This window comes from Apodemus sylvaticus, chromosome 2 (assembly GCF_947179515.1).
Source record: "Apodemus sylvaticus chromosome 2, mApoSyl1.1, whole genome shotgun sequence".
Lineage (NCBI taxonomy): Eukaryota > Metazoa > Chordata > Mammalia > Rodentia > Muridae > Apodemus > Apodemus sylvaticus.
Window position 1 is genome coordinate 114,429,446 of NC_067473.1, and position 12,903 is coordinate 114,442,348.

Consider the following 12,903-nt stretch of genomic DNA (forward strand, 5'->3'; position numbering starts at 1 on the left):
ATGCTTAACCCGGCCTCAGCACTGCCTCCGTTGTATCCTCTTGGCTTCTACTCTCCATCCCTAAGAACACACTGGGGTTTGGGTAGCAGAACCAGGCCTGTCCCAATCTAAGTGCAACCTTTAGGGGAGCTGACTTTCTTCTTCCTTTGAGCAGAGGCTCCAGAGAGGGATGTCTGGAGTCTGAGCAAAGGTGAGTGTTTTAGACAAGCTGCTGTGGACTGAGCTGACAGCTCTTTGTCCCCATGGAGAACATCCATGTTAGAGGTGTGGGCTTTGCTTAGGGGCTCAGACGAGCTGATATCTAAAAGCAGTGCTACGTCACTCTCTCCCGGGGCCCAGGGCCAGGCATTTCCCGGCTTCCCGTGGGAAAGGATCCCTTTAGAGGAGAGGCAAGCACCCCTCACAGTTGGCCTAGGCCCACATCCTGGTGAGAAGGAGTCTGAGTTTGGGAAGCAGGCTCCACATTTTGCCTCTGAACTGTAGAACCATTTCTCTGTTTAGAAGCTGGGATGTGAAGGATAAAAGGGAAACACGAAGGAACGCTTGGCTTTGGGCAGTCTACCCCTAGTTCAAATAAACAGCCCCGAAGGAGCCAGCATCTAGCCCAGATGCTCTCTGCCTTCCCCACTGGCCTTCTCGGCTACCTTGTGGCCCAGGGTTCCCTCCCGGGTTTCCTACCCAGGCTGCTCAAAGCCACCTTCTTCCAGGTGGCTCTTCCAGGCTTACCTCTTGGAATCCTGCCCTGTGTCTCCCCCTTAGCTGCCTCCTCTCTCCTGCAGCACAGGCAGGCAGAGGCTGAGGGCGAGGGCTGGGAGTACGCCTCTCTCTTTGGCTGGAAATTCCACCTGGAGCACCGCAAGACAGATGCCTTCCGCCGCCGCCGCTGGCGCCGCCGCATGGAGCCACTGGAGAAGACGGGACCTGCAGCTGTGTTTGCCCTTGAGGGGGCCCTGGTACATTGGGTTGCATCTGGCTGGGCTTGGGTGGGGTACAGCATGCCCTTCCAAGGCTGATGTGGGACAGGCCTGGAGCCCCCAAGGTCATGGCATTTAGATGGAACGTTGGCCAGCCGTCCTGGCGTTGGTCCCTGTGGGGTGGCATGTGGGGAGAGTGAACAGCGTTCTGGGTGTCTTCTTAAAATAGGACAGTTTCTTTCTTGACACTGGAAGACTAACTGCTTCTCTGAGTGTGAAGATGAGAGCAGAGAGGGAGGAGGCCTGGGCCTCTGAGTGGCTCACCAGACAGCAAAGCCAAGGGACTTGGAGCTTCCTGCAGAGATGGGCTGGGATAGATGGGAGATGTCTAGGAGTGACTGGAAAGGCTTGGTGACCATGGCAGATCCTTGGCTGGAAATAGTTCTTCTCAGGCAGAGACTTGCTAGGGTTAGGGGAGATATACACCGTGAAAGGGAAATCTTGGATGGCTACCTGTTTGTCCCCTGCGGCATTTTCATAGTTAGTAGTACAGAGGTTGGCTCAAGTTACTCAGGATCTGGGTGATGAGTCCCAGGAAGAGATGATGGCATGCAGTCTGTTCTCTGCTCTCTGTTCTGCTGGACAAGAGACTCTTGGAGATGGGATGAAAGGCCCGAATGAAACTGCCACTTCTGACATGCAGCCGGCATTATGTGTGGATTCTATGTGGGTGCTCGGGGTGTGAACCTGGGAAGCAGGCCCTACTATTGGCCTGCGTACACAAGGCTCTGTGTCAGTGTGTATGTGCATATCAGTGGGTCAGGGCAGCCGTAAGGCCTGTGAGAGTCTAGTGGGGTGAGTCCAGGATGTGATGAATGGAAGCCGAGAAGGAGGTAGAGGCCCCCAAAAGCTGGCCAGAGAGGCTCTCCATCTCAGCACTGCAGGGGAGGAGACCCTCTGGAGGCCAGCCTGTCACAGGCTCGTAGAGAGAACCTTTTAGTCCTAGACAAAGCCTGGGAGAGAAGCAGAGTCATCAGAGAGCTGTGGGCCGCTAGACAGCTGTCAGTCAGGACAGGAAAAGAGGAGATAGATCTGTGGTTTCCATGAAGCGGGGCTGTGGGTGGCTCTCTTTGTCCTGTGGCAGCCTGGTTTGGGCACTTGGCAGGGTCTCGGGATGGTCCTGTGGCTAAGGCTTGAAGTGGAGGAGGAAGAGCTTGAGGAAGGCTGGGCAAGCACTGAAGGGAGTAGAGTCATTCCAATTAGACTGGGGAGCTGAGTAGCGTGGACACAGCAGAGAGACTCCGTTCTTATGGGCTGGAGAGCAAGGGGGCTTTGGGTTTTGGGCCTCACTTAGCTGGAAAGTGCTGGAGAGGAGCCAGGTATTAGGGGGCAGGAAATTGAGGTTTTCAGGGCTCGCTTTCTTCTTGATAGATAGCAATGATGATGCTGGTGGCAGACGACATGCCACACATCCAGATCCCATCTGGAGAGCCCAGAGTGGCTCCACTCTGGGAAGAAAATGGCCCTAACTGATTGGGTGCCTGTGCCTGGCCCTGTGCCTGCGACAGCAGGTGGGAGGTTCTGGGTGACCACACTTGGGCTCTGTGATTGGCAGCATCACTAGGTTTGATAGAGGACGTTCTGCAAAGGAAAAGAAACTGTAAAGAGTGGTAAGCAGAGAGTTCCGGAGGGCAGGTCGGGGACTCTTATGGGCACAAGGGAGCTGGGGATACGTTGAACATAGGTGAGGTCTGGCTGGAGCAGGGATTGGGGACCGTGAATAAAGTAGCCATGGAAAGTAACTGAGGGAGATAATATCCTGTCCAAAGATCCAGGGATGAGGCAACCACATGAAGAAGGAGCCCAAGGACCAAGGTGGTATTTGGAATGGCAGAGGGACATGTGGAGGTATCAGAGGCTCAGTAATGTTGGATGGGAAGGGAGCTGAGAGTGCTGGGCCACAGGGTGAGACCAGTGTTGCTATGAGTTCACTGCTGGCTCTGGCAAGTCTGACATTCGGTGTAGCTGTGCTAGGAGAGCAGATCTAGTGGCTGCTGGACAGGCCACCAGGGCAGGGGAGCAGGAGGAGCTGGGGTTGAGTCTCAGCTGGGAGGGGCGGGACACATGGCTAGAGGTGCCCAGAGACACATGCATGGAGACAGGTTCCGAAGCACGGTGGGATTTGGAGAAAGAAGTTAAACAAGGCTAGGAGACATGGGCCCAAGATTCTCGAAGTAATGACTGGAGGAATGGGGCAGGGTGGGTGGCCATGAGATTTCCCAGACGCAGAGACACTGACTACTCTGTTGTTTATGGGGGAGCATGTTGTGGGAGGACCAATGAAGTCACATGTCAAGCTTACAGACACGGGAGAGTTGATGGATTTTGATTCATTTGTGATTAGCTTATGACACGTGGAAGGAACCAGCCCCAGGAATCCCTCTGCATCTCCAGGGACCATGACTGCCAGAGAATCTGGCGGAGACAGTCTAGTTGCTATGCTGCATCGCACAGAGTTCTGCAGTGTCTTTAGGAGTTCAGTGTCTGGACGGAGCCATTATCCTTTTTGGTAGTAACTGCCTGGATCACTTTGTAACTGAGCACACGGAATCCTTTCAGCACCACATACTCCCCATACATGAGTGCCCAGACTCAGGATCATACCCCACATGTCCCCATACCACACTACTCTGCAGTCACCTCCACATGCTTCTGGATGGTCTAAGCTTCTTGGCCTTGCCCTGGAACATTCTGGTGTCTTGGCCCGGGGACCAGAACTCCTCTCAGGATAGATTGCCTGGTACTCTGTTACCAGGGCGCCACTGTGGTCCCTGACATCTGCTGATGCCTGCCTTGAACTAGGTGTTAAGTGTGGTAGGGTGACAGGCTTCAGGGGTGTGCTGGATCCTGCTGCTTCTGCCGCCCGTGCCTCTGGGACTCTTATCTCACTCATGGAAGAGATTATATCTCAGCAGCCCTGGAAGATTAGCAGTGACTGTGCAGACTAATGAGCAGACGTCACTAAGGACTGGTTACAATGCAGGCTCTGATGCAGTGTCTGGGTTGGGTACTGAGAATCTCTACATCTAACAAGGTCCTAAGGGCTACTGCTGCTGCTACTGCTGCTGCTGCTGCTGCTACTGCTGCTCCAGGGCCAGCAGAGTAATGAGGACAGAAGATAGTGTGCATTGGCCTCCACTTAGATGCTTTTCTGAGAGACACTGGGTGTGTGACTAGAGTCATGGATGGTGAGGCAAGATAAGATCGCTTCTTCTGCTGCCCTTTGGTGTATCTGATGCTAGTAGCTTGGTCCATGAGGAGCTCCTGTGTGATTTAGGTCTGGGAGAGAGATACTTACATGTGAGTGTGAATAAACCCGCTGCCTTCTGTGTCTCAGCTGTTCTATAGTTATTCCAGGGTGACCAAACTGAGGGGGAGTTGCTTGAAGGAGGTTATAGAGATCTTGAAAGAGTCAGGGAAGGACTGTGGGTGGAGTTAAGGGAACCTCCTGGGAATCTGATGGGTTTGAATGTCTGGCCCCCAGCACCAGGCCTTGCTACTATGTCTACTACCCCTCCCCTGGCCTGTGCATCCTTGGCAGGGCTGGGCCTGGTCTGCCAGCTCCCTCTGGAAATCGTCTCTTTGGAAGGCAGGCCCTGTCTGCTCGTTAGCACCAGCTGCAGGGGCCAAGCCTGGCTCCCTCCTCAGAGCGGGAGGCCCTGGCTCAGTCTGCTAAGCGTCTGCTGTCTCCATCCCGCGCATTATTTTATTTTCGTATTATTCTTTTTCCAGCTAATATCCTGGCATTCCCAAAGACACCGGGTTTCATAATCTTCCTGGCGTTCCCAGGGAGCTGGGAATCGGAGTACAAAGCCTCTATTATAGCCTGTTCCATCAGCCTCCTCCTTACCCCACACCCCTTGCTGCCGCCACAACCACCACCGCCCCGGCTCCCACCCAGTCACCCCCTCCTGACGCCACCAGCCTCTCTGGGAACTCTGGTGACGGCTGCTGAGGATGAGCTCACGGAATCTCTCCTGTCGCCCTTGCCCTAGGCCTGCCCTCCAGGCACAAAGATTTTTCCAAGCCCTGCCTCTGCACTTGGCCTTGCGAGAGGGGCAAAGGTTCCTGAGCTTCCGAGGCAGCCTGGCTGGGAGGGAGGAGACAGGCCTGAAGCATGTGCTGACGGCCTCGGTGCCTTCTAGAGCTGAGAAAGACTTCCATGTTCAAAGGTGCATGTGACATGTGAGCCTTGGAGTTGCAGGAGCCTTCGGAAGTTGGATGCATGCCCCCCCCACCGTGTGTGTGTGTGTGTGTGTGTGTATGTGTGTGTGTGTGTGTGTGTGTGTGTGTGTATGTGTGTGTGTGTGCGTGTGCACGTGCGTGCGTGTGGTGTGTGTGTGTGTGTCTGATACTTGCATATGTATCTGGATGATGGTTAAATTCTAGTGTCAGGCCCCTGGCATTATGTATTCCTTTAGGATATCCAAGTTTCTAAGAAAGAATTACCGTATCTTTTTAATGGCACACCACAGATCATGCAGATAGGTTTGCATGCTGCCTTGTATGCTGACATTAACCCATTTTACAGTTGGGGACAACTAGCCTAGCTCCTAGACACACATGGCTCTTTGACTTCTTTCCTAAAGTAACCAGAATGAGGAAGTGCAGTTCCTGTCACACTGGGTGGTGCAGCTATGGTCTAGTGATGTCATTATAGATGGTTCTTCAAGCCCTGAATGTTACTACAGAAGAAGTAGATCAGCATCTGTCCCAGAACCTACCTAGGGTTCCGTCCCCCTCCTCAGGCACTTTCTGACTCTTGGCCAGACACCAGCTGCTATTTTCACCTTCATTTTCACTGGAGTTTCTCTTCCCCCTCCAAGGGTGCTCTGGGGTGGCCCTAGGGAGGGAGATGTAAAGCATCCGAAGGCTGCGCTTGGCCAGGCCAGCGTCCTCGGTTATCCTTGCTCTCTGTAAGGATACTAAGTCAGATACTAAGTCAGACAGGCAGCTCAGTTCTTTGGGGCAGCCATGTGTGGTGAATCCATCTCACCACCCAGGGAAGCTGCCACCCAGGAAGCCTGCAGTGCCTGTAGTAGGTTGACTGAGACCAAAGTCGAGAGAACCCTTCAAGACAGGTGAGCCATTGGCAGGGAAGGACAGATGTGAGTTGTAAGGTCTGGGAAGGGGGTCAAGGAAAGGCTGGTGCCAGTGTGAAGTAAGTCAAGACTTGAGCTGCCTGGAAATGAGGTCCCCTGTGGCTTGGCCAGGGTAGAGCCATCTCTGGATCTGGATGAAGCCATGCTGTGTGTCTGGTACCCACCCCTAGCCCAGTTCCTAGATCTGTTCCCCCTGTGTGAGGCATCCTTCAGAGATTTGCCATCCTTCAGAGATAGCTATCTTCAGAGATAGCTAAGGCTGGAGGTGGCTGACTTCTTGGAGGACTACTTTGAATATCAGCCCCCCAGGTTTCATCTTGAGATAAGGTTTTGTGTATCCCAGACTGGTCTTGATCTCACTATGTGGCCTAGGATGACCTAGAACTTCTGGTCTTCCCCACCTCTTGGATGGGGATTACAGGTGTGTGCTACCCAAATGACCTTACATAGTGCTGCAGACTGAACCCAGGGCCTTGATCATGCTAGCCAAGCATTCTACCCAGAGTCCCATGCCCAGGTCCCAGGGACTCTTGACCATCTGAAACAAGCACTTTTTCCCTACCTGGCATTGCCTTAGCTGGGACTTCAGAGCTGGTTCCCCATTCAAACAGAGGTCTCCCATCCCGCCTGTTCGCCTGCTAGAGACGACAGTTTGATAATGCCCCCTAAATATGTGGGCTCTGTATCTGTCTTGCTCCAACCTGGGTTTTAAGTTGTTGAGGCCCTGAGTGTGTGTGCCTGCACAGTTGGAGCCCTGAGTATGACATCACACACGAGGGTCTATGTTCTTCTATTCCTAATTTTTAAAAAATCTGGCCTGGGGCATTATTAACAGTCATTCTAAGAAAACAGATGTGAAGAATCAGGGCACTTCCAGGCAAAGTGGGACAGCCACTTGTTGAAATTCTTGAGGCAGCTGGCACAGGAAAGAACCTGCCCTGGATGTCTCCACAGCCTGCACATGTGCACAGAGGGAGGAGACCTTGGGAGGACACTGGGCCGGAATCAGCCCACACGTGGCACTGTGCACTCTCCAGGTTGCCTGGTGCCTTCCCAGCTCTGTGAAGCTCTCAGGCAGTAGTTCTGCAAAGACTTTAGTGAAGACTTTAGCGGCTGATTGCAAACCCTGGTTCCAGCTGCAAATTAAATGGGGTTGCACCCTTGCCTGTTATTCTACTTAAAACCTGATTGGGAAGGGAGGTCTCCAGTCCACTCCCTCTTTTAAAGGGCTTTCTTTCCTTGGTCTGGCCTGCTGTCTTGTGTGGTGGCAGCCAGGAGAGTGCTCTGGGTCCTGGGTGTGACTTCTGGCCCCAGCCTGGCACTCGGCCCTCTGCAGTTATCCAGAACGTTGCTTGGATGCTCTGAACTGATGGATTCTGGGAGAGAAATCTTGGGTCTTGTTAGAGAATCTACTGTTTAACTTCAGCAGAGAGACGAGCCGCTCTTGAACCTTACTTTTCTCGCCCATCAGTCGGGAAAGATAATGACAGCAAAACAAGAATAGAGGCAGGGTTAACACACTGTGGGCCACCAGCCAAATCTGCCCCACAGCCTGTTTTGGCAAATAAACCTCTGTTGGTAGGGAGCCAATGTCAGTCCTGGATGGCCTGTCACCTCGTTGTGCCCTGATGGGCACTGCATCTGTGATAGACCCCACGTGGCCCACAGTGGAGGAGGTGTGAACGGCCTGGCTGCTTGTGGAAGGCCCCTCATGTACTGTCCTAGGACACACTCCACAGGCACCTGTAGCTGCTGACTTTGTTTATAGATGATGTCTAACCAACCATTAGGAGGCAGGCTCCATTAGGAACCCAGTTTGAAGACAACTTGTTAATTCAGTTGAACTGACTTTAGATGGGAACCAGGGAAAGCTGTCCATCTCCATGCTATCCCACTGTCCCTGCAGAGTTGCTGATGACAGTGAAGACAGAGGAGACCTGAGGGGTCATCTGAGGGTTTGCCAGCCAGTGCTCAACTGCCAGTTCTTCAAAGAAGGCCCAGACAAGGTCCCCTGTGCAGGCTCAGAGCATGTGGGTCATTTCCCGGATGTGTGTGGATTCTTTTTTTCCTTTCTTTTTTGTTTTCTTTGACTTTTTTAGACAGAATCTCATAATAACCTAGGCCTAGAACTCATGCTGTACCTCAGGCTGCCCTAGAACTTCTTGCTATCTCATGCTACAGAATCCCAAGTGCCAAGGCTATAGGCTTCTGCTACCACCTCTGTTTTGAAATAGTTTCTTAGGTTGTAAGTGTAGACAGTTTCCTTGTCTGTCTGATAATGGCCTTGCAGAGATGGTCTAGGATTTACTCTGGCTACTTAGCAGCTGCAGCACTTGTCACCCTGGGGTCTCTAGCCCTGTTTGCAGGAACGGACAGATGGGTGATACTTAGAAGAAAGGTCCTTCCCATTGGCCTAGACACCGGGCTCTTCTTGCTTCTTCTTCCTGTCCTGTGGTGGGAGTGGTCTTCCCTGGAAGAAGGAAAAGGGTACCCACTTGTGCTAGGCTGTGGCTCTCTGCTTGACCTGGCCAGTGCAGGGAAGGTTCCAGGAGTTTCCCGGATAGTCCCAACATTCCCAGAATTTGAGAATTGCTCTTTCTAGCTCTATGAAGAACTGGGTTGGGATTTTTATGGGGAATAGCATTGAATCTGTAGATTGCCTTTGGCAAGATGGCCATTTTAACTATATTAATCCTGCCAATCCACGAGCATGGAAGGTTTTTCCATTTTCTGAGATCTTCTTCAATTTCCTTCTTCAGAGATCTGAAGTTCTTGTCATATAGGTCTTTCACTTGTTTGGTTAGAGTCACCCCAAGATACTTTATGCTGTTTGTAGCTATTGTGAAGGGGGTCATTTCCCTAATTTCTTTCTCAGTATGCTTATCCTTTGAATATATAAAGGCTACTGATTTGCTTGCGTTGATTTTGTAGCCAGCCACTTTGCTGAAGTTGTTTATCAGCTGTAGGAGTTCTCTAGTAGAGTTTTTAGAGTTTGAGGCCTTGCTGATTCCTCCCCCAGCCATGCTGTGGTATCTGAGGCACTGTCCCCAGCCTTCTAAGCGTGTGATTGCGCTGCCCACCTTTTCCTCACTGTCTCCCTCCTACCTCTCCACATGGTACTGAGAGGGTCCCTAGAACATGGGTCATTCAGAGCTCCCCTTTGAGATTGGAGCAAGCTTCCTGGTGGCTGGTTTCTAGCTCTCAAAGAACCCCAAACATGCTGTTGGGCCTTTTCTAGGTCCACATCTCATCTGGATAAGAAAGGGGGCCCCTTTTGTAAGGCACCCAGAACCTGCCCACCTTCTTTTGGTTGAAGGACTTGGAAATCAGTACTGGGCAGGCACATCTAGGCTTGGCTTCAGCTTTGGGGACATCGGGGGGCATTTCTGAGGTTCACTTTCTATCCTTTACTGCCTCAGGCTCCTTCAGGGATCCATGGCCTCCTGCCGGGCAGCAGTGGGTTGGAGGCCTCCCAGTCCCCCACTGAGGGAGCCACAGGATCCCATATACAGCTTGCCCTAGGACACAGTGTGTGGCCACAGACGGCATGGCTGCCAGCCCCAGCCTGGGAGTCTCCGCATGAGCTATGGAGTGAAGAATGTAACTGTGGGAAACCCAATGCCCTAGGCCAACAAGGCTGGGCAGGAGAGGGTGAGGGGCGGGTGGCAGAGACCCCAGCAGCGGCATCCCGTGACACCTGGCTGTGCACAGAATCCCACTAGGCATTTCCCACTCCAATTGTCCCGCCTGCCCCTGCAGCCCTCCTTCGCTCCCCCTACCATGATTACACAATACCTACGGCAGGAAGCCTTCCGGGAAGGGAAGCGCAGAAATCCTGCTCTGCCCTTCTGACATACAGAGCAGCCTGCTGGTTGCCAAGACATCCTGGGGGTTTCCTCTTATGGCAGAGTCAGACCCTGGCCTCCTCAGGAGAGGGGAACACTGTTAGCCATACCATTAACTTCCTCCTGTCCGGGACCTTTGGTCCTTGAACTGCTCATGTTGCCCAAGGTAAGACATGCTGAGCTTTCTGTCGCTGGAGCCCGCTCTGGGCCAGGGATATGATTGGGGGTGTGTGATAGAAAGGTTGTCTCTGCAAGCCTTTCCTGCTTCCCTTCAGAAGACAAACTGGAGAGGGAGCAGGCTGCTGAAAGCAGGCAGCCAAAAAGAAAAATAAAAAAGCTCATGCTTTGCCATGGCCTAGTTGAAGGAGGATCTAAAGTTAGTAGAGCAGAAAGAGTGTGCTGAGTGGGAAGGACAGTCTGTGCAAAGGCCCTGTGGCAGAAGGAGGAAGGTGGATGTAAGGCATTTAGGGGAGCCGGGCGGTGGTGGCACACGCCTGCAGTCCCAGCACTCTGGGAGGCAGAGGCAGGCAGATTTCTGAGTTTGAGGTCAGCCTGGTCTACAGAGTGAGTTCCAGGACAGCCAGGGCTATACAGAAACCCTGTCTTGAAAAAAACGAAATCCAAAAAACCAAAAAAAAAAAAAAAAAAAAAAAAAAAAAGAAGGCTAGAGGGGAAGAAGTAGAGCTTTGGGTGAGGAATTGCTTAACACGGGACTGGAGATGCAACAGTTAGAGACCCTGAATAGCAGGTGCTGAGGACCATGGGTTTGTCATCAGTTTTTTTTTTTTAAATGAATATTTCTAAATGAGGGTACTGCTCTTCCCTTAGGCGACATCTGACAGTGTCTGGAGACATCTTGGTAGTCATAACTAAGTGGGATGCTACTGACATCTAACTAGACAGCTAGGGATGCTTCAGGCATGCTTAGGGTTCCAGTTGCCTCACCACTGGGGAGATCCCAGCACAGAGTGTTCACAAGATGAGAACCATGGTTTCAGGAACTTGCCACCGGCCATGCCAGGCCGGCCACCTCTCCTTTATCCACTCTGGGGTCTCCAGGCACAGGCCGGGTCCTCCTGCTTTACTGCACCTGCACATGGCCTGGGATGGTCCTCTGTGAGCGTCACCACCTACAGCATGACAGTGTGTGCCCTGCTCTCCTCTGCTTGTGAGGTGTGGCACACACCATCAGAACACACTGTACTCGGTGTTTTGCATTCTCTGGGGGTGGTCTTCCCTTGTCTGAAGTCTGGCTTCTGTCCTCTATCTTGAAAGTTCCAGGGCCCAGCTCTGGGGTTGGTTCCTGGATTTGATTACTACACAGTGATGATGGAGAAGGGAGAGAGTTACCAGGCCTCCTTCCACACACCGACTCGGATGGTGTCTCTCTGGGCTCTCTCCCTCAGCTTGTCCCTGAGAACTGCTGTAGATATAGCCTTCCTTCTAGAGAAAACTGCTTCCAGATAGGGCAGGCCAAGCATTGCTGGAGGTGCCTGTTTATTGCAGTACCCTCCTGGAGCCCACACTAGCCATGACCGGGATATTTGGTATATCGACCAGCATATCACACATCAATGTCATGGAAAGGAGCAAAACCATGTGAGGTCTGTGAGGTCCCTTCGGGGTACATGAGGGTGCTGGAAGGCTAGGTTAGAGTGGATTTCCCTGGGCCCTTGAGAGGTGGTATCTCTGAGGTAACAAAGGGGTCTCAGGGTGTACCTGGTGTTGGAACATAAGTGAGGTGCTGGCATTAGGATATCCCTACCCTAAAGCCTCAATTCAGTGTCTACAGATATTTAGTAGGGAGGGGGTTCTCCCCTGCTCTGAGACATTAATGGGGTCTGTTCAGGGTGATGTCCAGACCCCCTGGGAGTCTCTCTCTCTCTCTGTGAGTGTGTGTGTGTGTGTGTGTGTGTGTGTATCCAGCAGGTATTCAGAGGCAGGCAAGGCTCCAGGCTGTCCCCCTGCCTGGCTCTAGGAGTGTATCTGCCCTGCCTCCCAAAGTGCTTTCTCCAAGTAACCCCTGGTCCCAGATCACATGGGGATGGCTAGAGGACCTGTTAATCATACAGGGTGGCTGGACCTTCTATGGGAGGCAGGACAGGTCAGGAAACCTAGGCCTCATGAATTCTCAAGAAGAATTCTAATGGGCCCTGAGCCAGCCCATGTGTAAGTCCCAGGGAGGGGAATACCTCTTCTAATCTCAGGCTGCAGGCCCAGTGCTTGCCTGTAGATCCAGAAAAACGCTGCCTGCCAGCAGCTCAGAGAGAGGCACTGTGAGGGGAGGTGGAGGGGAGTTACAAAGTGTGTGTGTACTGGGAGCCTTAGCAGGCAGTGATGCAGTGTGGGTCCTGCGAGGGGGCAACTTCCCTGCATGTGCTCACCCAGTTACGCTGCCTGCTTGTAGGGTGCCTGTGTCTGTCTGGGCTGAGGACAAGGGGCTGAAGTCCTGTATTGTCCATCCTCAGAAGAGCCTGCTCCCTGCTCTCCACTTCAGCAGTGGCAGAAATATCAAGGTGTGTGTGTGTGTGGTGTGTGGTGTGTATGGTATGTGTGCATGCGTGCATATGTATGTGGTGTGTGGTGTGTATACATGTGTGTGTGCATGTGTGTGTATGTGCGTGTGTATGTGTGTGTGGTGTGTGTGATGTGTGTGTATGTGTGTGTATGTGCGTGTGTGGTGTGTCTGATGTGTGTGTGTGTGTATGTGTGTGGTGTGTGTGTGGTGTGTGTGGTGTGTATGGTATGTGTGCATGTGTGCGTATGTATGTGGTGTGTGGTGTGTATATATGTGTGTGCATGTATGTGTGTATGTATATGGTGTATGCATATGTGTGTGTATGTGTGTATGTGTGTGCATGTGTATGTGTGTGTGTGTGGTGTGTGTGTATGTGTGTGTATGTTTGTGTATGTGTGTGGTGTGTGTGTGGTATGTGTGGTGTGTATGGTATGTGTGCATGTGTGTGTATGTATGTGGTGTGT

The 12,903-nt window shown here is 52.3% G+C and overlaps 1 protein-coding gene across 16 annotated transcripts in view; it reads left to right on the forward strand.

Moving 5' to 3' along the window:
- The window catches only part of Dysf (dysferlin), a 205,189-nt gene that overhangs the window by 107,920 nt on the left and 84,366 nt on the right, over positions 1 to 12,903 (forward strand). For all 16 annotated transcript variants that reach the window (XM_052174136.1, XM_052174140.1, XM_052174138.1 and 13 more), the window contains one exon: positions 780 to 953. In XM_052174136.1, the coding sequence (XP_052030096.1) occupies positions 780 to 953 (174 nt within the window). The remainder of the gene's footprint in view (positions 1 to 779; positions 954 to 12,903) is intronic.